At 40.4% G+C, this 27869-nt stretch overlaps 1 protein-coding gene across 1 annotated transcript; it reads left to right on the top strand.

Annotated features, from left to right (window-relative positions):
* Positions 1-27557, top strand: LOC119900962 (transmembrane protein 47-like). Its single transcript, XM_038716329.1, has 3 exons — positions 1-417; positions 14547-14687; positions 21230-27557. The coding sequence occupies exons 1-3, from the start codon at positions 189-191 to the stop codon at positions 21406-21408; spliced, it is 549 nt and encodes a 182-aa protein (XP_038572257.1). The 5' UTR covers positions 1-188; the 3' UTR covers positions 21409-27557.
* The last annotated feature ends 312 nt before the right edge of the window (positions 27558-27869 follow it).

Genomic DNA, 27869 nt, shown 5'->3' with positions numbered 1-27869 from the left:
GGCAGCGGTGCACAGGCGCAGCGTCCGTGCAGCGCGCAACGCAGGCGGCTGCGGCGGCACCAGCAGCAGCAACAATAACAACACTCAGCTCACAGTTCCCTGTCTTCTCACATACACACCACGTCTGGGAGGGATACTTATCGACTTCCTCCCCGGCTTTTGAACCGGTCCGCCTCTCCAGCCCCGCCATGTCGTCTGCTGTCACCGAGACGGAGGAGTCGGCGCGCAGCTCCCCGCTGACGCCGCTGAAGCTGGTCGGGCTGGTGTGCGTCTTCCTGGCGCTCTGTCTGGATGTGGGCGCCGTGATGAGCCCGGCGTGGGTGACTGCCGACGACCAGTACTACCTGTCCCTGTGGGAGTCCTGCTGGAAGCCGGCGAGCACCGAGAACTGGCAGTGCAACAGCACGCTAGGATCAGGTAATGAAATGGGGGTAAAGTCACAGTGCATGGGCTCATACAACCACTTAATCTGTCCTGCCCCATGCGCACCAGCAAGGGAAGAGGTTAGTTACCATGCGTCTTCTAATATGCATTAACGGGAGCTCTTTAAGAGTTGTTGTGAATGACAGCAAGGAATGATGCTGAAGATGACCAAGATGATGGAGGGATGCTTCCTCGCCTCTAAAAGGGCAAAAGACAATAATCTGTTAACTCCACAAGCTGTAAGAAGGTATTGTCCCGACTAGTATTGTGACTCCACACTGTCCATATATCCAACCATAACTAAGCCTCACCCTGACAGCCCCTGTCAACCTGTGACTCCCCTGGGATCCCCACATTAATTACTGTGGAGGTGAAATGAAGGAATTTTGCCAGGCTGGCATGCGTTAATAGAATTGCATTCAAAATGATTTCAGTTTTTTAAATTTCTGCTTTGAAGTCTATTATGGAAAAATGGATTATGAATAAGACATTATAAACTGACACTGATGTAGTTCATTACACCTACACCACAGGCTTTTATTGCCAATGACATGCCTTGAAATTCTTTCTTCCGCTTTTAAAAAGCTGCAGACGTGACATTTTGAGAACACACAAACGTGTGGTTAATACTAACCCGATGTTAATGGGCACACAATTGGCTGACTGCCACAGGTCTTTCACGGGAGGTATTTCAGGAGAAACCCACTATTTATGAATGCATCAGAGCTGAAAGTATTAGTTGATAATTCAGACAGAAATTCATTGCCAACACTTTTGATAAGCGATTAATGGTTGAAGTCATTTTAACAATTCAGTGGTTCCTGCTTCAAAAATCGGATTTTAATTTTTGTCTTCTGTGAATATCTGTCATGGAGGGAGAACAGAAACAAGGGAAGGAACCAAATGCAGACAGTCGAGGCAGCAGGATAATTCAGTGATATATTGATAAAGGCTTACAGGCAGGTACGGGGAGACAGATAAGCAGGTTCAGGGTCGGGGTAACGATCAAGTGCAGAAACTGCCTTGAGGTATATGGCAACTTAGACGAACTGGCAGGGAGTGGAAGTGGAAAAGGGCTGGTTAAACATCTGCATGACTAATGACTATGCAGGACAAGAGGGAGTGGCTGGAGTCAGAGCCAGTGAGATGGCTGAGACAGGTGAACAAGTCAGAGGGCATCTGGTGGACAAGTAGAGAATGGTTTGGTTTGGGGAAGTTGGCTTGTGGCTGGAGAGAGACAGAGAATGTGAAAATACCTTTGAGTTTTGGACTGTTAAACAAGTCATTTTAATATCCATTTGGACTTGGACATTAATCGAGAAAGTAATTGGTAGACTACATTTAATATGAAAAGAAGTTGCAGGCCTGAAATGCAAGTTTGACTTATGTTTAAAAGGAATGTTGAAGAAGCATCTCTCTCTGTGCACGTTATACTGTAATATCATTATCTGCCATTTGTCAGACACTAAAAAATATTCATACACCTGAAAATACTGCTGGCCATTTTGGGGGAATAAAACTAGAATAAATGCTGCTCAGGAGCTATAAAATGCACTTTCAGCCTGTTTTTGCTACCTCATAATGATCACTATCTAGATTATTAACGCTGCAAAACTGCCACCACCTTCACAGTAAAGTACATCAACATCTCCTGGGTGTTGCCACTTACCTGCACCTAATTAATTCATTTGTCAACATACAAGGAATGGAGGAGGGAAAGAAAAGTGCTGGCTCGATATAGAGCTCATCCTGTCTCTCGCTCTTATTGTTTTTATGACCCTCCCAGTTCTTTTGTTGTCTAGAAAAATGCCTCGTTGTCGCGCCCAGGAGAGAGGTCTTGCAGTTTTGGGCCGGAGAGTAGAAGGAGGGGTTGATGTTGGATTGGTTTCCAGGGAAACGAGTTCACGAGCGTTACTTTAAGTGAGGTGAAAGTGGCATTATTTACTACCACTGTGACACTGGGAGCTGACTGGTGCTAATTACACACAGGGGCATTAAAAACAAATCATTTAAAAGGTGTTTAAAGTGTCAGACACTATGACAGACTCTATCTATCTATCTATCTATCTATCTATCTATCTATCTATCTATCTGTGACCAATCCATGTCTCTGCTGCTCTCTCTCTGGGTGGGATGGGATCGTGATTGTGTGTGATAGTGTCTGCGTGTCGTGTGTGTTATTTGTAGCAAATGCACAGTGTGTATCTGTGTGTAGTTGTGTGACAGAAGGGGAGTCAGAGGGGTGTATGTCAGCGTGTAAATGTGTGTGTGTGTGTGTGTGTGTGCGTGTTCCAATAAGAGGCTACCGTGTTGAGCTGACCTATTTCTGGACAGTCTCCTCTGAAGCCCGGCTGAATATTTCATGTCACACTCTGATTTCTCTGTTGTTGCATCTCCGCACCTCTTCTCCGAGGACCTGCGCACACACACACACACACACACACATACTCTGTGACCACACCATCAACTTTCAGCAGTTCCTCTCTTTCTTTCTTTATTTCTCACACATATTATACTCACACACCCAGACTCCAGACCCAGGACTCCCTAATTACACGTCTCGGCATGACAGGTTTGTGTCGGCTCATAAGTGTGAGCCTTACCAGCACACACACATTGATCTTAAAATATAAATTACTCCCTTGGCTTGCTCCAACGACGGAGACAGAGCAAAGCGGCAGTTTCTGTTAATCCTTTGCATTCATTGTGATGATTTTGTTTTCTGTAATAATGGGAAACAGAATTGATCGCCACAGGAACATTTCCTGCTGAAGTTGGTAGTTGTTAATTGGGTTGCTCATGGGAACTTTAGCATAGGGATGAACGTGGTGGGCCACCATACCGTTTAAAAAGACAAATAGAGAAACACAGATGAACAATACAATATAACATATACTGTAAAGGCATTACAGTTTTCCTCAATTGCTTAAACATCATAACCAGGCTTTTGAACTAAAACTATAACTCCATTTTTCAAAAAGCCCACCCATTTCCCTTACCTCTACACACAAATCCCTTCATTTCTCATTGCCTACACCATGTGGTCATTGAGAAAGCAGTAACATTCAGTATTGTTCACTCAAGTCAGCACAGGTTGAGCCCACAAGGAGTCACACCAATCAGAACCTTCAGCAGATAAAAGGAGCCAGAGTCAGTTCATTCAGTTTTGGAACAATGGATCCAGAAAGATATGAAGGAAGAGGTAGAGGACACCTGAGAGGAACAGGAAGTGGCGGAGAAGGAAGAGCAGTATGGAGAGGAGGAAGAGGTGAAGGAAGAGGAACAGTAGTTAGAGGAGGAGAAGGGATAGGAGGAAGATGAGGAGGTAGAGCAGGAGTAGGGTGGAGGAGGAGGAAAGAGGAGTAGGAAGGAGGAGGAGGTAGAGGGAGGAGGAGGAAGGAGGAAGAGGTAGAGGAGGAGGAGGAGATGGAGGAGAACCACAAACAACATAACCAGTTTTTGTAGTATTGTTTTGAATGTATCTCACCAGTGTGTAAGACTGTGCTGTAGTGTGTGGTTTTGAGGACTTGTGACTCATGACTGAGGGCAAAGATTGGTTTTCAGCAAGACTGATTGGTTTTGAGTGGAGAGCTTCATGTACTGAAAATAGGACATTTGGGGAATTGGGTGAGAAGTTGTGGACTTGTGATTAGAGTTTTGAGAAAAAGAGGTATAATTTCAAGAAATGTGTTTAAGCAATTGAGAAAAACTCTGATATGTATACACTGAAATGTACAGATTCCTTTTTTGTGTATTTATGTGTAAAGGCCTGATCACACCATCATTTAAAATGGCAAAGTTATACAGCCAGTACTTTTAATCACAAGTCCATTCATCCCAATGGAATCACAGTGATTACTGGATTCGCTCGTATGGCGAAAGTAAGTCTGCTGAAAATTTCGACGTCAAGTTAAACTTCACAGCTACATTAGGTTGCCAGCTATAGTATGTCCCCCTCCTGATGGGACATGGGCCAGACCTAAAAGTACCCGGCGAATACATTTTTCCCAAAGATGTCAAAGATGTTTCTGTCATTTTAGGTAGTTCTTATCGCACTGATGTTTGTTCAGACATTCATTTTTCTGATAAGTTATTTGATGCTATGGGAGTTTAATTCATTAATGACTTGCGATTGAGTCGGCCTGGTGTATGGGCTGGACCTCAATACTGCAGCTCCAACCCCGATAACTACTGTGCAGACACTGGCTCCAGCTCAAGATAGACGTGCCTGTATCTGGGATAAACATTTTTTTAACTACTTTGACACCACAAATTTATTAAAACTATGAACTTGAGAGCTTAATTCAGTGAATGAATGGATTTCAACAGGTGTAATCTGATTCCAGGCCTAAAAAAACAACCAGGGAATGCATCTAAAAGTTAAATTGACAAGGGAACATCCCACCAGCTCAGTCTATGTCTACTGCCCTCACCAAAGCAACAAGCAAAACACTGTAATGTATGCAGAGACAGATCATGTAATACCTCAGTCAGAGTAAGAAATCTTTAGTTCACAACATGCACAGCATTGCTGCTAATTAATTGGAATGAGATGGAAAAACAAAGGCGTGAAAGAAGGGTCTCACTTTGCAGAATAAAACAGAGCTATTGTGCAAAGACCAGCTGTAGTAATTTTCATATGTATTCCCTTGTTAACTGACACAGGTACAATTTTATAGTTTATATTATGAGTATCTGAAGCCATTTTCAGACTTGTACCAATATTAGGGATGGCAGCTTAACATGTTGATTTCATATATGAATAAGTCCCTGAGTCACTATGTAAAACTCATAACAGCAATCTTACTAAGCCAGACATAATAACATGGGGCATTTTCTGCCTTTTATTAGACATTTGGCAGTAAAGAGATCCAAGGGAGGAGAGAGAAGGGGAATGATATGCAACAAAGTTCCACAGTCAGACGTGAATCCCACATTTATGTTGGAGATGGAACTGATTCCCATGTTAACAACGGTTGTATGATTGCAGAGTTGGTCGTGTGAGGGTTAAATTACATCTAATTACACTGAACGACAGACTTTGGCTGACGTGAGGCATCCATATTTGGCTGGTTTTCAGGCTTCCAGTATTATTAAGTTCCAAGTCTGGCATTTTGGAGCTTTCACAAAAACCCCAGTCATAATTACAATTTGGATGTTGGCGTGAACGCTATTTTACAAGATGGATAATTCCCATATGATATGACTTCATTTTTAGGTTGTTGAGGATGTTCTTCTCATGTCAGATCAGTTTATTTTTTATTCCCCTTTTGGTGTGGGGCCCATAAAATTCATAAATTCAGAGCAGCACTCTATATTTTCTCATCCATGCCAACTGCATGGATGCAACTATGAATGTCAAGCAAAAAACATCTAATACAGCAAGTGAGCAACTAGTAATTAAATGACTTAAAGCTGCTATAAACATTTTTTTTGTTAACAATGGCTAAAATTACTGTGTAATTTGAAAGGTGTCATTTGTAGTGGCAAATCCACAGAGATTATCAACTGACTCTGAAGTTCCCCTCAGCTCTTTGGGGTGTTGTAGTGTCTTTCAGCTCATTGTTTTGGTTTTATGACCTGCAACTTTACTGTTTTGGTTCACTCTCACCACTCTCATAGCCTCATTTCCAGCAGCAGGCTGTATTAATAAAACACATCTAAAAACCCCACTGTACACTACCTGCTGGGCACCAAACAGACACCGTTAGCAACTAACAGGTGAACTTAGCTGAGCATTTAGCAGTTTAAAAGCAAGATTTTCCCCTCAGGAGTTGCTAAAGACCAAAAACAGAGCAAAAAGGAGAGTAAATGTTGGACATTCATTAGGTGAACACAAACGCGACTTCAAATGAATGCTGTATCTGCTGGATCGCTCGCCATATGAACTTCATAAATTTGTAAATGTTGTATGTTTGCTTCTGGTTATTGCAAGTTTAACATCCTGTCATTCTATTTGTGTGAACAGTCAGACATTCGAAAAAGCAATAAATAATGACACTGTGCGAAGAGGTGGCCAGAGATCAAACAAAAAAAAAGGTTTTATCCTGCATTTCAAAACTTTCCCACTCACCGCTGCTCTCCTGTAATGCCAGCGCGTCCTCTCATACTAGAAACAATAAAGCAAAAACAATAAATGAATATACAGTAATAAACAATAAAGCAAAAACAATATATTCCAGGTCGGAAAAGGGCTAAAGGGTTTTTTGATATGATGGCGGACGCATAAAACCTGACGACCAACCAGCATATGAGATCAAGCCAGCCCGACACAGAAATCCTGGGGTTGAATTCCCACATATTTGGCAAAAGAGACACAGCTTCAGATGAAAAATCTTATAGTGGGCATGTGGCCTCATAGGCAGACATCAGGGAAATCTCTAACTGTCAGACGCACACACATATACAACACATACACTATGGTCTGTTGAAACATGTTGGAGGCCAACCCACTTTCTTCCTCTCTTCTCTTCCGTCCCGACATCCTCCTGTCGACTCCCTCTCCTCTCCCATATTCATTCATCCTTCTCGTTGTTCCTTCCACCTTCCTCCTTTTCTCATCTGCTCTCCGTCTCCCTCACACTTTTTCCTCCCACTTCATTTTTTCCTTTGTCTGCTTACAACTTAGATTTCACACTTTAAACTCAATCGAGTAAACAAACATACCATTGCTTGGGGTTTTTTTCAGTCAAAAAAATAAATGCAACACCAGCAGCTTCAAATTAAACCAAAGCACAATACATCACTAAAAAACATGTGCCATTGCTACAATTCGGTTTGTCATTTACCTGACCTTGAGAGAACAATTTCCAGGCTCACTGTTGGATTTGGTTATAGCCAGAGATACCATTACTAAAAGTGTGGAAACAATATAACGTTTCATCCTTTTCTCACACTGTATTTTGTTCAGAATTGTGACAGTGGGTGGGCCTTTTTAAGGTTATTGGCCAATTTTGCATCTGGTAATATCAACACATTTAAGAAAAAATCTCAAAAGGTGCACTCAGTTTTGTGCAATAAACACATTTTGGCCTGTTTTGACCCACATTTACCAGCCTTTGTTGTCCCAGATTTGAGATCAGTCACCACTGAAGACCTAAATGTTGCCCACTCGCTCTCTGCCCTTCTCATCTTTCTCTAACAGTCTATCGATCCATTCATTGCTTTTACTCCCCTTGTCTTTTTTCATCTGTACTCCTAAATGAAATGTCTTTTTCTCAATACTCAACCCTTCACTTCTTTTTTCTTACTCATTTTTGTTTGCTCTTCATAACCTTTCGTCTCCTTTCTTCCCCTCTTCCCACCCTCACGTCCCTCTCTCCTCCCAGAGTTTTACATTTCTGATGTTAATCATTTTCCCTTTGTAATTTCACCATCCTCTTCCTCCTCAGCATTCTCCTCTCCATCTCCATCTCTCCTTTCCATTTTCCCCAGGGTCAAGTCTCTCCCCCTTTTACTTCTCTCCATTTTCTCCTCCTCTCTTTCCCCCTCCTTCCCTTCCCCTCCTCTTCTCTGAATCCATCCCTCCTCTCAGTGAGCTGAGCCCCCTGAGACGCCAGTTCTATTTGTAGCAGCTGAACGAGGAATGGGAAATGATGTGGCATTCAGTTCTGTGGCAGACAGACAGACAGACTGGGGAATAGTTGGGAACCTACAGCTCCCACATGCCATCCCCAAAACACACACACTGTGGCATGATGGGGAAAAGGATGCGCATGTGGCCAAACATAAATAATCCTTTTGGTGGATGCAAATCAAACTTTCTTCAAAGCATTTACAGTATCACAGCGGCAGCATGTGGCAGCACATAGAAAAGCCTGTAAAAGTCTTATCTATGAACATAAAAGAACAAAATTGTCTTAAATGCAGTTATTCCTCTGGTATTAACTCTCAGTTATTATATTTTTGTACTGGTTTATCAGCTTGTTTTCATATTTTGGTTGTTAAAGACCATAAAATGTTTTCATCTACTAAATCTACTGTGGAAATATAAGGGTTCAGACCAATTAATTAACATGTAGCACCCCTCAAAAACCTACGGAATAAGACATTTAAAGACATCTCTAAAGTATTTTTGCAAGGCAAGGCAAGTTTATTTGTATAGCACATTTTAACAACAAGGTAATTCAAAGTGCTTTGCATAAAACATAAAAGCAACAGGGAAATATAAAAAAGTTTAAAAGCAACATAAAATATAAGAAAAGTTACAGTGTTACAATCAGGGTTAAAAGAGTTAAATGGAAAAAAGCAATGATAAAAAGCTAAAAACAAAGAAAAAGAAAACAGGACAGTAAAAGTTACAGTGCAGTATAAGTTATCAATAAAAAGAAAAATCTTAAATATTTAATTAAAAGCAATGGTAAAAAGAAAAGTCTTCAGTCTTAATTTAAAAGAACTGACTGTTTCAGCAGTATAAAGTAAACGATTAATTTCATCATTAGATTCATCGATAATGATCATTCGTTGTAGTGATATGTAGCTAAATACTAATGTCACCATGCTAACATGCTCACAATGACAATGCCAACATGATGTTTAGCATGTTCACCCTCTTAGTTTAGCTTGTAAGCATGCCAACATTTGCTAATGAGCGTAAAACACATACTGCTTAAGCTGATGTTTTTTTAGTTTTACAGGCATGTGGTCAAAAGCCCAACTATTGGGCAAATGTTGACTTGATGATGGCACTATCTTGAATGTGTGTACCAAATTCTGTGCCATCCATCTGGTACATTTACAGATATTGAAAAGTGAAAAGGCTGACCTGCTGCTGGCACTATACGAAAAGTTGGACGATAACCAAAGTCATTTGGATTCATCCTCTTGGCACCGTGGATGTCTATGTGAAATTTCACAGCAAAAAATTCAATAGTTGTTGAGTTATTTCACAAATTGGAAAGTCTTTAAGCAATCCTAAACTTATCACTAATCAAACACAAATGATATTTGGAGACTTGCCGTTAAACTTCAAATGATCCCACTATATAAACGGTGAATCTCAGCAGCTCATCAGTGCGCAGAAAAGGTCAGTTACGTTAAATCCTGCTGCCAGGAATTCACAAAGGCATACACACTTTGTGTGTAAATTACACAGGATTCTTAGTGTAATCCTCCGCCAACAAGTTGTTCTGAGCAGATGGAAACACAAGTGAACATAATCCACTGAAAACACAGATCACTGCATTGTTTTTATCATTGATTTATTTCCTGTGGCAGTGGTGTGCCCCTACCCTGAAGCCCACAGGTTTTGTCACCTCTGAACCTTTTTCAAACATGTATTTCTCCCCCTTGCATCTGGTAATTGAGGTAATGAGGTAATTGTTGGTTCTGGGACTGAGTTTTGCAAATGCAGGTTTGCAAACTGGACCTGCTCAGGACTTATATGACATTTAATAGTGTGTTGTATAGTTACTTGGAATCTGTGGTTAATGTCCTGGGCAAGATACTGAACCCCAATTTGCATAGCTATTGTTTGATACATTACTAGTGAATGTGTATTTCTGTACCTGTGTCTGAATGCGATGTATGAGTGACTTGAAAAGTGCTATGTAAGTACAGACCATTTACCATTTTACGTAAGTACTGCACAAGTCACCTGACTGTCAAATTGACAAGAACTACAGTAATCCTTGCAGTCTCATAATTAATGTTGTGATTAAAATGTTAAAATGACAACTAACTGATGAATGTACTGCGTACTGTGAGTTACAGGACTGACTGGTTCTGTTTTGGAAACAGGAACCCAAAGTACTACAGTAGCTAATCAGTGTGACAGCTTGGAGTGGCTTTACTGTAATGAAAAAATGTGACAGTGTAATGCAGTAATCTTGTCACATGGCAAACAGTCACATTACAGCAAGAGGTATGTCTCTCTGCGTGAGTGAGAAAGAGAAAGTGTGTGTCTGTGTGTGAGAAAACTGGTACAAGCACTAATTTACAAGTTATATACACCAACCATGTGGGTGACAGAAAGAGGGAGGATTTATATTGTATATAAAGCAAATTATATAGTTGCCTGTATGTGTTTTACAGCCTCTATGATGTGATTTGAACAATTTAAATCTGCCAAACTATGAAAGATGAAACAGCAAAGAGAGTTTAACAGTTAAAGCAACCATTTTGTGTTTGTGTGAATAAGAGAGAGAGTGGGTGAGATATTTGCCGTTGCATTGACTATAAATCTGTAGTCTTTCATAGGCTGTATATAGTATTTACTCCAAAACAAAGATAGAAATACAACATAGTATATTCAAAATAGGGATGCACTAGGCTGATAATGACCTTATTAAGAGGATCTGGATTCAGTGGTTACATATCTGTTAAACTCATTAAGTGCTGACTCTGTTTGTACCGCCGCAACAATGCCATGCAATGAGGTATACAGATAATTTTCGAGAAAGAGAGCAATGAAGAGAAAGATACTGTGTAATACAAGCATAAATAAAATGCTCATGTTCTGATATTTGTGATTTCAAGTCTGCCTATAAATGGTGAATTAACATCGTCTGAGTTATGCAAAATTTTACACGAGTCTCAGATGGCATATGACTCCATCTTGTTTAATACCAGTATGGTGATAGTCAGAACCTTGTGCAGTAATTGTGTTTTATTTACGATCATTCTAAATTAGTAGGTTTGTATACAGCAGTGGCTACATATTTGCTAAAGATGAAGTCCTATAGTGAGTGAGATGTGATTCTCACAGAACTATGGCTGATGCCATTTCTTTTCACTTCTGATTGGTTGTTTGATACCTTCTGGTTTCACGCTGACATTTGATTGGTTGAGGGTGCTTCTACAGAGGGATCCAGCTCTGTGCTCCGAGGGAAGTTAAATATGAATGAAAGATAAACCACCTGAGCCTCCTGAGAGCCTTGTTTTAACCCTCCACCTCGCTACATCTGTCTCTTATTCCTTATTCCACTCTGTGTATTTGTTGCGTTGCTCCTACAGGGCTATGTTTTGTGCAGCTCTCATGGGGCAACAGAATTGCCTCAGTGCAGTTGCTTTGCTGAGCTGCCTTAAAGTGAAAACCCAACTTTTTGCCTGAAGTGCTTTACCTAAAATATGAAGCAAACATGGGCATACAAACCCACACAGACAGATAAGAGTCAAAGGCTAAGAAATAGAAATTGGGTTTTCACATAGGAATACCTTGTTGCCAGGAAACATTTTGATAAAGCTGAATCTGTGTTTGTCCTGAAAGCAACCTACGGTGTCAGCTTCCTAATCAGCAGCATCATTCAAACTGAAGATTTTTGGTTGCATTGCATTTGTAATACAAGATGCTTCTGAGTGTGCCGATGGTCTATCTTCCTATCTCTTCTTTCTGCTCTCTCTCTTTCATCTTTAATTTCCTGCTTCCCTGTCGGCCTCCCACTATCCACCTCTGCATCTCATCTTTCACCTCTATCTCTGTCTCTCTTTCCTTATCTCTCCCCGCCACCATCCATCTTTCATAAGCTTTTTTCCCCCACCATGCTAGTAAATACACAACTTAAATAGCTGTTGAATAAAAAATAAAATCACTCAAATTGCCCTGCAGTGCACCATTGATGCCAAGTACTGTGCATTGGCTTTGCATCTGTACTGACAGCTACATTTCTGCGTCAGACGCAGTTCATTGATGTTTTATCCAGAACTTTCAGTTTGAAGTTTGGCTTTTAAGAACTACTATATATCCTCAAGGAGTACATATTATTTTATTTATTTATGTTTTTCGGTAATATAGCACTTCCTAGTTTAGCGCTGTAGTACAGAAATAGGTTTTACACCAACTTACATGAGCCCGGCTAATTTGACAGCATCACATCTGATCACAGTGTGAAGACAGACAAGTAGAATAAAAGGTTAGAGAAATAGTCAAATGTCTTTACTTCCTCTGAGCCCAGATGGATAAGATGACGAGGTGTGTGTGTGTGTGTGTCCAGCCCCATAACACCCAGTCACACCAGCATATGAAACACAGTGAAATCCATCCATTCTAATGGCATTGCCCTAATCAGGGGATTTGCTTGTGGGGGTAAAGTAAATCTGCATGAGTTTTTTTGGCAGAGAATTCAAGCAGCGAACTTTGACACACTAAATTTGGCCGTTGGCCAATAGCAAACAGTCTTGACAGTCTTGACAGTGCTGCTCTCTGAGGGAACAGAGAGCCATAGAATCTAAAATGGAGAAAGCTTTTGTAGCTTATCAGATGTTTTGCACCACTACCAGTGTCCAGACTCCATCGCTGGGTGATCTCTATCCCTCTGCAGCGTCACCCCCTTCAAAATACCTCGTCATTATGATGGGGTCTAATCACCAAATCACTTCCCACGTTCTCATTCAATTTGTCACATGTCAATAAATTATTGTTGCTCACTCAGTCAAGTCCCTACAGATTGAAATAACCGTTACATAGCGTTATCACCCTCCAGTCTCTCGTTTTTCTTGAAGTAATGCTAGATTCATAAATCCCCAGGATATGCAACACAACATTTCACTCACAAATGTTCAACACTTCGACCTCAGGTTATGCTGCCAGAGGTGACTTCATGTCCCAGTATGCTGCTAATCTAAAATCACCATCTATCTGAACACATGTTAAACCTGCAGTGCTGAACTTTTGTCACCCCCTTCTGACAGTGAGAGTTATTACACAACTCTGTCAGCACGTGCTTATTACGTCGAGGCTCTGCCATACTGAGTTACCCCCATTCAGCTCTGGCAAACCAATCATTGCTGATTTTTACGTAAAAGTCCCGCACCGCTTTAAGAAAAGCAGCAGCAGAATACTCACAAATCTTGCAGTTCAAGTGAAATATGATTCCAAGTGTGGCTGTGTCTTTGTCTGTGACCATGTATCTGTGTGCTATTTCAGTGTGCATGAAGCCACGGTGCTCCCGATATAAAAATGTGGACAGATTTTTGATAACATGCCAGCAAAGCTTTTAAGCGGAGGCTTTTTGTCAGCTCAGGTATACTAAGTGCCTCTCTCTTCATTACGTTCACTCAGCGCCGCTCTGTCCCCAGCCCCCTTATGCCATCCTCACCTCCTTTTCCTCCTCCTCCTCCCCCTTTTCTCTCCCTCTACCTTCACCACCCTCCTCCTCCTCTTCTCCTTTTGGCATTTCTTTTCATGCTGCCCTCTCTCTGTCCTTGTGAGATTATGCTCGTGCCTCTCCACTTGCATGTTTCTCCTCTTTTATCGCCCATCACCCTTTCAGAGATGCTCTGCGCCTCTTCGCCACCAAACCTCACTTCAAATCACTTTTACCTGTCTCTCCATTTTTTCTTCAGTTCCCCTTTGTTCCTCGATTCTCAGGTTTTTTGTGGTTCTTACACACTCATATGCCCTTTTATTTCTTCCTTTTTCCTTTCCTCACTTTATTCAATCACTTTGCTTTGACTTTCCATCCCTTTCTTCCTTAATGTTCCTGTCTTATCTTTTTTTTTTTACCTTCTAGTATTATTTTTTTACCCAATTTCCCCCCTTGCTTCATTCTTCTCGTCCCTTTTCCCTTTACTTACTCCTTTGCTTTCTTATAATTACATCATGTTTCTTTCCCATTCCCTCTTTTGTTTCTTCCCCTTTCTTTGTTCCTCCTTTTTTTCCCAATATATTTCCCTGCTCCATTGCTTTTAATTCATACCCTTTTCCTCCCTTTCCTTTCTCCCCCTTTCATTCCAATTCCCATCCCTTTCTTTCTTCACTATACTTGTACCTTCTTCCTTCCCACTTTCTTAGCCTCTACTGTTTTCCCCCCATAGATGCTTCCTTATTTCCTTATTCATTCCTTCCTTTTTTATACCTTCTTTCCTTCCATCCTTACCTTCTCCCTTGTTCTCCTTCTAATCAACATACTTGATGGCGGTAAAAATCCTAAAATGTCAAATATAATAATATGCGTCTTGTGGCTCTTTTTCTCCTCCCAGGCCACCCTCAAGGTCTTGCACATTTACTTTTTAGCTGTGGTATGCGTTCACTATATAGCATTTATTCATAAATGTTCTCGTTGTTCTCACGTTGCATATATGTTGCTTTGCTGTGCTCACTCAGTTACTTCCTAATTTCTTCTTTTCTTTACCTTCTGTGTCCACCTTTTCTTCTCTTTTTCTGCCCCACCTCCTTCCCTCTCCAGACTGGCAGGTTGCTACGCTGGCCCTGTTGCTAGGGGGTGGAGCCCTGGTGCTGATGTCGTTCCTGGTCGCTCTAGTTGCTGTGTGCATCGGTACGAGGCGGCGATTCTACGCACCCGTCGCCTTCATGCTCTTCGCTGCAGGTCAGCTCACAATTACACCAGTTGTGAGTCGAAGGCCACGCACTCATTATGTGCTAAAGTACACACACACACACACTTAATTAGCCAATTTAGACAAGGTAACTGGAAGGTTGCAGAATAATCACGTAGAAAACTGACATGCATTTAAATGATAATCCTTACTTATTAAATAGGCACACAGACTGCTCACACACATGCACACACATGCACACACACACACACACACACACACACACACACACACACACACACACACACACACATTCTTACATTCAAACTGACACATACACAATCCCTCTCTCCCTCAAACTCATTTAGAGAAAATCTTATTTTTATGATTCGGGCCCAGCAGGGTTGATATGGAGTGTCACACTTGTCTGTTTAATTTCCCCAGCTAACCCCAATCTCAACTGTCAAGTTTCCTCATTTTCCCCATTTTTACCTCCCGGAATAATTGGGAAGTTTCTTTTTTCAGGCGTGAAATGTTTGATTTTGCAAAGCTGGATATGTTGCCTGTCGGAAGTTTTCCTCAATACTGTGCAAACCACAGAAGTACAATATGGCACTGAAGAGGAAATCTTCTTAACTTAAAGGGATAGTGCAGAGATTTACAGAAGCTACGTGATTTTGCATGAACTGGAAGTCTTCTTATCCTGAGAAATACTTTAAAAGCATGTATGAGGATGGAAAATGCATAAATGGATTAGAATTAAACATCTTTATTATGTTTGGATTGACATTTAAGAGCTCATCAAATTCCATTTGAGATGGAAGACGGCTTAAAATACCAAGGCATTGGTGTGGTCTGCGGTGAAACAGACTAAAAGACAAAAAAGGGAATGTAAAATGCAAAAGCCTCTGACAACATGAGACGGGCTGGAGGTAGCTGGTTAGCATGATACCTTCAGTAGATATCTCTGCAACACAATACATAGACTTCTTTGACATGAGGTCAGAGCTGATATCTCTTCACATTCTGCTCCTCAAGTTAGTTCCAAATCTTACACATTGTACCTTTTAACAATTTGTAAGAACAAAGATTAGCAATTCAAAATTAGCAGGGATGAAAGCCTTCTGAAAAGATATTTATATTCATGTTTTCTTGTTAGACTGTTTCCTTCCATAAAGAAAGGGGGAATAGTTGTTAAAGCTGGATTATGTTGTTTGTCATTTTCAGGGCCATGAATTGGAACCCAAAAAAATGGGCCCACACATTCATTAAACTCTAGAGAACCATTTTGCTTTGCAAAAAGTCCAGATGCACTGTTTTGATTAAATAATAAATCAATTCTTTAAGCAAAAATAATTATATAATAGATCATTTTAGTGCTTGGAAAACAGACAACAGTAATCTATGAATACTTAACATACAAACAAAAAACTCTAGCTGTCAAAATGTACTTGTCTTCTCTATTGATTGGACACAAACAAACTCTCTGTAAGATATCTTTAAAGCCGAGCACAGAGATGTGTTTTCTGGGGGACTATAAAGGGATACATGCTTCTGAACAACCAACCACTTTAAGGCTTGTTTTTCACACCATCTGTGTTAATCTTTGCGTATTTTAGGATATTATATGTTTTTTTTGTTTGCAGGAAAGTGCCCAAGCGTGTTTATATTCCCACAAGATGAATTCCCTTTGAAGAAATAACGATTGATGTGGTCGCCTTTGTTCCGCTACCATTCCATCTCTTCCCCCCTCCCAATTGTTAAACATCTATCTCTGCCCATTCTCCCCACTTCCCCTCCTCTGTCATCCTTTCACCTCCCCTCATCCCTCTCTCTCTGCCCTAAAGTTGTCCTGTTTCCTTCGACCCTGTAGTCCACCTCAGGTCCTTCTCTTCTGTCTCTCATTCCAGTCTTGTCTGTCCTCTTTTCTACTTTTCTCTACCATCATCCCCTCTCTTTCCACCTTGCCTGATAAAATTTGATTTATTTTGTTTTCTACAATGTGCTTAATGAACTAAACAAAGCTAAATGACATCCCCTCTGGGCATACGACTCTCTTCTTGACCTAGTTGATGCTAATTTCTGCTATTTTTCTAATATATCTAAACTTGTACGTCACTGCAAAAAATGTAAAAGGAAAAAAGTGAATGTGACCAAATCCCATAAACCAAAACTCATTAAACTTTAACACAGAATCATTTTACATCAGGGGAAGTTTGTTCAGAATGTAGTTTTGATTCAATGATAAATAATTAATCTAGAAATAAAATCCTGACCCCCTACTGTGTAATAAAAATTTTTGAAGCTTTGAGCTTTACAAATATTTCTTCCATGTTGACTCACATATTTGTATTGTTGTACAGCTGTTGTTTCAGAATTGATAAATTACCTAGTACATAAATATTTTTAACATTCACAACCCTTCTGTCTCTTCCAGCTGGCACCCAGGCTGCTATCTTGTAATGTAATTTGGAAGTTGTAATGGCTATACTAAATATAGATGCTGACTACAGTATATTTTAAATATTTGTTTATTACTCCTTTCTCATCATCTAGTTAAATTTGTAGTTTCTATGGTGACTACAGACAGGTTTCCACTTAAAATTGTGGATGTGGTTGCAGCTGCAGCAGGGGGTAGAAAACATATTGTTATGTTATGTTGTATATGGACATTTTCACTATTTACAAACAAAAAAGAAGAGTCTATAGTCAGACTAGCATCACCATGAAGCTGTATGTAGGTACAGTGTTGCTTTGAGCTCTAACATCAACAGGCTAACATTGTCACATTGACCATGCAAACATGCTGACCCATATTATGCTCATTTTCAGTTTCATACTGTAGACTTGTGAGTGTCTACTAAAACTGTTTACATGCATAGATGTTCAAAAAACACATTCTTTTTCTCATATACTTCCATGGCTGTGTGTGGAGATCATGGATGTATAATAAGTCATGGATAGGCGTAAAATTTCCCCGCTGATGAAAAAGCATTTTCTCCATAGGCCACCATTAAAAAAAGAGACATCTGTGAAATGGTTGACAGTGTCACGTCTGTCGAGTGCAGACACAGTGAAAACAAGGATTTGGACCCAGACACAGAACACCAGGCAGAGCACGCTCAGTTTTCTTAGTTTTAATTGTGAAGAACACAAAAGGTACAAGCTTTCACAAGGTGATGAGGCAGGCAAATGTCCAAGAATTCAGGTAAGCAGTCCAGAACAAAAGTAACACAAATCCAACTCAAAAAAAGAAAAAGAAATGCTATTAATCCAGCCAGAAATGCTATTAATCCAACAAAACACAGAAATCCAACATTCGAATAAGGAAAACAGGTAGAGACGCTTGACCGTGAACGAAGACAAACCGAATAAGGGAAAGACACAGCCTTAAATACACAAGAGGGAGGTGATTAATGATAGACAGGTGAAACCAGTTTGGGAGGAGCAAACAATCACACAGGCGGCGAAAACAATAGCAGGAAGTGAAATGACCAGAAACGAGAGGAGAGGAAAATATGTAAAAACGTAAAAACAGGAAACAAAGAATAAAAGACAGAAAGTTATTAAGACACAATTCAATTTTCAATTCAATTCAATTCAATTTTATTTATATAGCGCCAAATCACAACAACAGTTATCTCACAGCGCTTTTCATAAAAGAGCAGGTCTAGACCGTACTCTATGATGTTATTTACAGAAGCCCAACAGTTCCCACCAAGAGCAAGCACTAGGCGACAGAGGCAAGGAAAAACTTCCTTTAAGAGGCAGAAACCTCGAGCAGAAACATGGCTCAGGGTGGGAAGGCCATCTGCCTCGACCGGTTGGGGTGAAGGAGAGAGAGAGAGAGAGCGAGAGAGAGAGAGAGAGAGAGAGGGCAGGAGAGGAACAGAGAGAAAAAGAGAGGGATGGAAGGAGAGAGAGGGGAGGGAGGCAGCCTACACAATATACACACACAGAGGTACAGACAGTGAAGGTGATGTTGCTATAGACTAAATGAAAAATGGTACAGATATTTATAATAGTGTTAATGGTAACAGTCGTAATGTTAATGATTATAATAACAATAATAACAATAGGACTAGTAACAATAGTTGTAGCAGAGGGTGTCGAGCAGGAACACGGGGGCAGCAGGTGACTCGCAGCCACAGATCCAGACTCCACAGCTCCAGAGCCAGAAAACCTGCAGGAAGTGATAGGAGGAGAGAGGAGAGGGACGAGAAAGCACAAAAACTACCGGAAAGGGGAGAAGTTGTGTTAGTAACATGCAATAATGGGATGAGGTTGCATACAGAGGGAGAGAAAGTAGAGGAGAGAGGAGCTCAGTGCATCATAGGAAATCCCCCGGCAGTCTAGGCCTATAGCAGCATAACTAAGGGATGGTTCAGGACTCACCTGAGCCAGCCCTAACTATAAGCTTTATCAAAGAGGAAAGTCTTAAGCCTACTCTTAAATGTGGAGATGGTGTCTGCCTCCTGAACCCAAACTGGAACCTGGTTCCACAGGAGAGGAGCTTGATAGCTGAACGCTCTGGCTCCTAGTCTACTTTTGGAGACTCTAGGAACCACAAGTAACCCTGCATTCTGGGAGCGCGGTGCTCTGGTGGGGTAATAAGGTACTATGAGCTCTTTAAGATAAGATGGTGCCTGACCATTAAGAGCTTTGTAGGTAAGAAGAATGATTTTAAATTCTATTCTGGATTTTACTGGAAGCCAATGCAGAGAAGCTAAGACAGGAGAAATATGATCTCTTTTCCTGGTTCCTGTCAGAACACGTGCTGCAGCATTCTGGATCAGCTGAGGGAGTCTTAACGGACTTTTTCGAGCAGCCTGATAATAAGGAATTGCAGTAATCCAGCCTAGAAGTAACAAATGCATGGACTAGTTTTTCTGCATCATTTTTAGACAGGATGTTCCTGATTTTCGCAATATTACGTAGGTGAAAAAAGGCAGTCCTTGAAATTTGCTTAATGTGAGACTTAAACGACATGTCCTGATCAAAGATAACTCCAAGATTCCTCACGGTGGTGCTGGAGGCCAGGGCGATGCCATCAAGGGAAACTATATCTTTAGATAATGCGTCACGGAGGTGCTTAGGCCCCAGAACAATAACTTCAGTTTTATCTGAGTTTAACATTAGAAAATTACAGGTCATCCAGGTTTTAACATCCTGAAGGCACATTTGAAGTTTAGCTAACTGATGAGTTTCATCTGGTTTGATCGATAGATATAACTGAGTATCATCTGTATAACAATGAAAGTTTATGGAATATTTCCTGATAATATTGCCTAAAGGAAGCATATATAAAGTGAAGAGGATTGGTCCAAGGACAGATCCTTGAGGAACTCCATGCCTAACTTTGGCATGCATGGAGGACTCATCGTTAACACAAGAGAAATGACAGACACAAGACACAAAAACAAACTTAATTCTTTGATTTGGTGAAACTGGATCATATTTTATGGAGCTACTCTGCCTCAACATTTGGGGATTTATAGAGTTACCTGAGGGACAAATACCTTTACTTGTTGTTAGCTGTTACTTTGGCCACTAACTGCTAATTAGCCACTAGCTAATTAGTTCAGTTAGCCGTCCACTAACTAGTTAGTTTAGTTAGCCGTCCATCTTGTCCTATCAGGTGACTCTAATTCCCATTAGGAATTTTTAAAGAAGCACAGGAGAAGTACAGTGATGATGTCAGAGGGCTGTGATTGGTTAATTGCAATATGGGTCCAAGAACGCAATGTGGGATGTTGATCAAGGAACATACTGTGCTAAATCACATTGTGCTACTACAGGTAGTGAGGAATTACCTCTATCCCACAAAACCATCAACAGGCAGCATAGTTTTAGAGAACAGAATCCCCCTCATGCAAGCAAGTTAGCATTTAAAAAAATAACATTAACATGTATGATCTTCCTTCTGTTGGCCTGCAAAAGGTAAAGAGCACAGTGCACAAACTCATAATATTAGATGCCTGCTATGTATACAGGCAAAACTTCACTCATAAAAAACTGTCGATAAGATAAGATTAATAATATTATTTATGAGCTACAAGGGATCATGAAGAGACTCAGCACAAATGTTTGTGTTCTCTTAAAAAAGGTTTAACAGCGTCTAACAGCTGTCAAGTCCCACAATGAAACTCTAAATCTGTGTCAAACTAATCAGTACGTAATCGCAGAGCTCGAGAAGCTTTTGCAATATTCATTAACAGCAATAAACACAGTAACAGTGTGAGCTGTCTTAGCTTACGACAGGCATTTTTTTCACATCTATTTCTGTAAAAAAAACTGTCCAACACCTTATTAAAATCCAGCGCTCTGACCAAATTGCTTGACACAAATAGCTTATTATGCATTCAAGCTAAGAGGGAGGTCTCCTTTTGGGGATTTTGAACCTTTTTCATGCATTCTTTTGGTGATTTGTGCAGTTTAAGGCACAAAAACAACGACTAATGTTCATCTACTCATAAGCTCTCAGTTATTCTGGTTTGTTTCAACTCACTGCTTGCATGCAACATCCCACGATGATGTCACCCTCATCAAATTATACTTTGCCTTGTAATTAATGTCTGCATATCTCCTCCAGTTGTCCTCCAGGCCTGCAGCTTGGTCCTGTACCCCATCAAGTTTATTGAGAGCATCAACCTGAGGATCTACCACGAGTTCAACTGGGGCTACGGTCTGGCCTGGGGGGGAACCATCTTCTCCTTTGGTGGGGGAATCCTCTACTGCCTCAACCCCAAGAACTACGAGGAGTATTACTAGCTCTAATTCAAGCCGAGAACTGTACAGCCACATGCTGGGAGAGGTATTCAGGGAGTGAAGAGGGGATTTGGGGATATTTTCCTTTAACGGCTCAATTCCCAAGAACTGTAAGGAATACTATAAACCGTAATTAAGCCAATAACTGTATCACCACAAGCTTCTGCCCCAGGGGAAATCAGGGGGCGAAGCTGGCATTCGGGGGATTTCTTTTCTTGCCTTAGTCAACAGAAATGTCAGCGCTGATGCTGGTGGGTATGTGAATTTACAGCTCTACTGTCGCCAGGTCGGCCCTAGGGAGGGGTCAGGGGTGGGAAGGGGTCTTACTAGATTATTCCTAGGCCTTGTGACACACCTGGGAGAACTGACAGCCTTGTAGTAACACAGGATGGAGGTTTACGGTGATGATGCCGCCTCCGTTCTTGCTTCCCTATAAACTAAACTGACTAACTAAAAAGAACTACTCTTATCATGTCACTCGTAACAACCCAACCTATTGACTCTGTTACTTAGGAAACAGGATGTCAGACTGGAAGGCTTTTACCGCATGTTTACGCATGCTTGCACATGCAAAGGCACGTGTATCTTCACTTGTAAACATCAAATCCTCAGCTGGACATCCTCCAAATCTCCTTCTCCATCAGTGCATCATCGTCAGCGCTTAGTTAGGAGTTGTTGCATTTTGTTTTTCAGAGTCCTCTTGAGCCCTTAAACTTTCACAAGGACATGGAAGAGGATCAGACGCTACAGTTGCGCTTCATAACTTTTCATAAGACAGATAGATTTCTCTTGGGGGTAGGAAAGAAGGGGGCATAAAATAAAGACACCCGCTCAATATTCTGTTATCGAACCACATATCTGTGGCCACGGCTACCACAGGGTGTGCACATGCAGCTGTCATGATTGATTAGCCATGGTCGGACAGGATTGCGCTCAGCTGCCTCCAAGGGTCTGCTAAATTTCAATTCCCTATCCATCTGCATCGTTAGTGGATGGGAGTGTCTGCTATGTACAGATACGGTCTCTCAATGGGCCTGTTTACATGCACATGCATAGTTTAAGAAAGTTAGGACCCGCATTCTGACTGTAATAAGATCATAATACACTCAGCCGATGTAAGTACAATAACAGAAATAAATGGAGAACTATAAATTTACTTGACATCCCTTGGGGCATGTATACACCTTTGTCTTCATTTCATGAACTTAAGATGCACACGGACCGGGCTCAGGTGGAGGTGAAAGGGAAGTGTGGCCTTAAGGTTTAAGACTAGATGGTGATAGCTGGAGTTTAGGGTGGTGTCCAAAATCACTCATTTGCTACTTTTTCCAGTCCACTGTATTCAAGTGCTTAGGTGTGGGTTCTGAAGGTTGTGTGTGTGTGTGTGTATGGGGGAGCGGGGGTATTATTGAGTCAGGGATTGGACTTAATTCTTAATTCATCTAAAACAAACAAATACAACGTAATCAAATCTGTTATCATGTTCTGCTATTGAGTCAAAACCAAAAATGCTGTAACCCTACTTAAAATTACATGTTGTTTAATTTGTCGTATTCAAGGAGACTATTTGTTTTAAATAGGAAATTACTGTTATATTATAACCAAAAACAGAAGGGGTTGCAGGTCTGAGGACTGTCTGCAGATTTTAGTCCCAGGTTGGGTATATCCTCAACAAACTCCATCAATCAAAGTAGCCCAGTTTTACCAGGAATTCTGTCACAAATGACTTCCAGTGCCAGTCTAGGAAGTAGCATGCCCTACATGTGGCAAAGTGATTTTAGACTTTCATGCTAGAGAGTGGAGTTTGTGTCCCATCACAGATCTACAAATAATGTCAGCTGTTTTATTAACCATATTACAATAGTAATACAAAGAGTGTTTTAGCTACCTAACCCTGTACCTTAGTTTATTTGCAATAAACATGACCTTCGCCTCACCTTAACCATTTGCCATGGGTAAAGGTTGTAGTAATTAAAACTTTTGCGTTGGACATAAAACAAAACAAAAAAACCCCTCAAAACCTTGTTATCAAACAGAAGTTTGGCCTCAATATAGCTTTTCCTTTCTGGCGAAGGAGACGATCAGAGTGTAGGGCACTTTTATAATTGGAAACGTCCATGTATGGATGTCATGAAGGCAGTTTTGGAGGGATTACATTTTCTGAAAATGGTTTGCAGAGTCACAGCTTAGATGATTATACGTATCATCTTCGTAACAATGCAAACTGGTATTATGTCCACGTTTAAAATGACCTGAAGAAAGAAAGCAAATGAGAAAAAAAGGACTGACCAAGTATGACCAAGTGACCAAGCATAGAGTTTAGAGGCACTCCACAGTGTGTAGCTGTTGTGGCTGACCTAGAGTCAGCAATAAGAGAGTGATTTTGGACGCAGTCTAAGTGTTTATAGAAATTTGGACTTTTCATTACAAGTGTTAGTAAAATACATGCACATGTTTTGTAAAAACAACAATTCAGATAGTCAGACATCAGTAAGGATTCTAAAAAAAACTTCTGAACTCATAATTCAATCAACAGGATTATTGTCAAGGACACAATCAGACAATTGCCTAACTCCCAGTTTGAGCAGTCGATTCAATATTGTGTGCATGTAAACATGCACACAATATGCACACTGACGCTGACTATTTATAAACCAGATCAGTGTATCTACTGATAACTTCAGGCCACGTTTAATTAACACTAAACAGCTGTCTCCTTGTCTACAGTAAATGTCAGGGATCAGCCCTGCACCCAGTGTAGATTTTGGTGGCATATAAGCCAGGCACACATATGCTGGCACAGGAAAAGCAAATGTCAATATCAGCCAGTGTCAAATGTCAGTATTACTGTTAGGACTGTATTTTTAATCAAAGCATCACCACCTCACGGAAAAGGTCATCTGGTAATCTTTCATGCCCCAACAGGCTGATTTTAATTTAAAAAGTATTTATCTGATTTCTACTGTTCCCTTCCCTCAGGGTTTGACTCTAATAATCAGATGTTTGGATTGTAGACATGAATCCAGTGCAATTTCTGGGTGAGATGGAGGGTAGATGGAGAGGCAAATGTGGTAACTTCTATACTGATTTTAAATTCTAGATTGGGTGATAAAGCAGATGACAACACAGTTATGTTTTCTCTTAGCTGAAGTGTAAAGCCAACTTCCCCTGTGTGCTGAATTACTTTCCAAACCCTGTAACCTCCATTCGCTCTTCAAAACACATTCTGCAATAAAAGTGCAAAGTAAAATAAGAATTCTCCGGGTGACATTTTAGAGATACAAGCGGTGTCTCGTCTGTACTCTCCATTGTTACATATTTACCGTGGAGCTGTCAAGCAGCCATCACCCAAAGATAGGATCCACGCTGTCTCTCTCGCCACCTTAACAAACATAGAACTGTGCAGATGCCACATAAATCACGCAGCTGACAGAAGTCCATTTATTTTATATATGATGTTTACCACAGACAAACTCATTTTCTCTGTTGTTGATGAGGAAAAGTTGTTTTTGGCAGTTCTGCCGGTCACTACAATAGCTGTGCTTCTAAGGTCAGCTTATTCAAGTTTAGTAAAGCTTTAGGGTTCTGCCTGCATATTACAGTGTAAACACTATAGTATATCATATACAGGGTATCAATAAAATACTTACTGGGCATCTATACCAGGATAAATATGCAGGTACGAGGGAAGAAGACTTGCTGTGGGTAACAAGCCAGGAATAATTGATCAAAAGGAGTAACATTACTGATATTAAAATTTGTTACAGATTGTTTTTTATTTATCGGAGAGGTAGGGGTGTGACTTGTTCACTTGTGTTCATTTATTTTTTTTATCTTGACCCTCCTCGAAGCTACAAACATTTTTTCCCCAAGTGACTGGGGGATAAACAGCAGAGACTAGTAGGTAAACATGGTGGAGCATTTAGCAGCTAAAGAGACAGGTATTTCCCTCAGGAGCTTGTGGAGATCATAACAAGAGCTAAAAGGAGAGGGAATATTGGACTAACATTCAAGGATAAATAAGTAGGCAACTGTCCGCTAACAAGTTTGCCATGTCAACTTTAAAGGTGAAATGCTAAACAACTAACTACAGTAATACAGTTTTAAAATGTACTGGGACATAGTTGCATAGAACACAATAGATACCAAGATCTATGTGTGTAGCATGAATGGACTACAAACTTTAATTTTGTTGTACAAAATTAAATAATTAAAAAAATTACCTTGTTATTAAAAAGTGCTTACAGTATTTTTGTTTCAAGGTAACAGCTAAACACAGAATTTGTAACGCCCTCTTCCCCTTTGCTTATTGGGACCCTGTATGTACAAAATATTTACGCTGTAATTTGCGGGCTGCAATGTAAAGCGTTACTAAAGAAAACACTTGTAGGCAGGACAGGATGTCATGGAGATTAAAGCGACTTAATCTCACTTTATAAGCCTTCAGGCTGACATAAACCCCATGCAAATTCACTGTATATACTCTAGTAAGTAGTATTGAACTGATGGATGTTTGGTCTTTTGAGGGGCAAAATAATCCTAAACTTCAATGCTTTTATGTGGATTTTCTTTACATATAGTGACTGGATGTCACAATTTACCCATCTTTTTATTTAGCACCGGGTAAAAATAGAAACAGCGCTCACTGTTATGGCCATTATTCCATTAGTCATACCAGCTATATGGGTCAGAGGGTGCTTTCCAGCATGTGACCCTGCTCTTCAGTGTTTTATCAGTTTGAAAGATGTCACAGCTTCACCGTGTTCAGTGGAGGGGCTCCAGTTAATCAGTGTTTAGCTTCGTCGGGTCACCAGATTTTCTTTCAGGTCATGACGAAGCACTTTGTGTCACCTGACTCGGTGTGTTGTTACGCCATGCGGGCAGAGTGAAACAGAAGTCCTGACACAATGAGGAAATGCTGTAATGGAGATGATCACCACCAGTATGACATTTGAAATGGACGCTACAATGTTTAATATATTGACCACAGCTTAGTGAGGATGTTTTTGCTACCTAGAAATGTCTGTGTGCTTTGGTGGTGTAGAGGAGCCTTAGGCACTAACACTGTAACAGACCTGGGTTAAAAAAATACAAGAATAATTTAAAATATCCCGATATGTTGATAAAAGGACAAAATTATTTAATACTTTAAAAATCCAAAACAACCTTGGCTTTTGTGTTTTGTGTAGAATATTTGTCAGCAGCAACTCTGAAACTGATATAAAATATTTAATGTAGTGAAAATGCTGTTGATTTACAGTGGTAGTCTGGTATTACAGCAACTCTATTTTTTAATTAGCCTGCCAAACACATAAATACTCTCTAAAGGAGATAAATCCCCAGACAGGTAGTTTCATATCAAAGACTCTGTTTTGTCAGGTAGTTAGCTACATTGTGCAGCGGCTGTTATTAAAATATCTTTTACGCAAGATTCAAAGTGACAATACTACATTTTTGCAGAAATCAAACATGCCCTAAATCACGAGCAGACGAGCAAAGTTGTCGCGTGTTTTGAGGCCTTTACTGGGAGTTCAAATCAATGTCAAGTCAGCTGCAATCATAATTATAAGTGTCTGATTCTAAATGACAATGCAAATATGTTTGCACCAGTTTCACAAATGACCTACATGCTTTGATTTTTAATGAAGCACTTCAATGTGGTTCTGGGTAAATAAGATTATTGGTCTTAGGCCCCTCGTGTAATTAAAACAGGGCCCAACATGATTGTGGCAACATGCTACAAAAACACAGCTTCCCTTTATATACTTGTTATACTTGTGATTTGCGGACTGAGGGTGTCTGACTCCAGCTGGTTCCTTGTATGATTTAGCCCAGGTCTGTCCCGTAGTTATTAGCATTTATTTGGTACATTTACTGATGAGAAGTAGAGGCTCACAAGCAGAGATAGCTCTGTTTTATGCATCATCTCCCAGTAGATTCGAGAGAAACTCTGTCTAATGATGTGCATAGGGATTTAGGAGGTGTTTATATATGTGTGTGTGAATGATAGAGGAAGAGTGTAAGTGTGTTTGACAGAAAGAGAGTGTGTGTGTGCGTGCATGTGTGTTGGCATGTTTTAGATGCCATTGTAGAGATGTCAGTAATAAGCATTTATCTCTTTGTACGTTGGCACATTAAAGCACTGAACAGAATGTCTCTGTGTCATTTTGTTGTCACGTCTTCTTTCTTTAGCCATCGTTATTCGGTTCTGAAGTGATTACTGTCATGCTTGTTTCACTTTCAGTGTTATCTTATAGAACCGAGATGTTAGCTACGGTATATTCAGCACAACATACACTACAATAATTCATTGTAGTTTCCAGGTTTGCTAATTAAATTGTCAGATGCGAGAGTGCATCATGAAAAGAGAAAGCTATCACTAAAAATCAATCAAGCGCACCCAGGAGACTAACCCAGACTTAAAAATATATATCTAGGTCAGGATAATCTGGTGTGTGTTTTTA

This window comes from Micropterus salmoides, unplaced genomic scaffold, assembly GCF_014851395.1.
Source record: "Micropterus salmoides isolate LMB-PRFRI ecotype aquatic unplaced genomic scaffold, ASM1485139v1 Ms_hic_scaffold_1, whole genome shotgun sequence".
Classification (NCBI taxonomy): domain Eukaryota; kingdom Metazoa; phylum Chordata; class Actinopteri; order Centrarchiformes; family Centrarchidae; genus Micropterus; species Micropterus salmoides.
The sequence above is the reverse complement of the archived record's forward strand: the minus strand, read 5'-3'. Positions and strand labels throughout refer to the sequence as shown.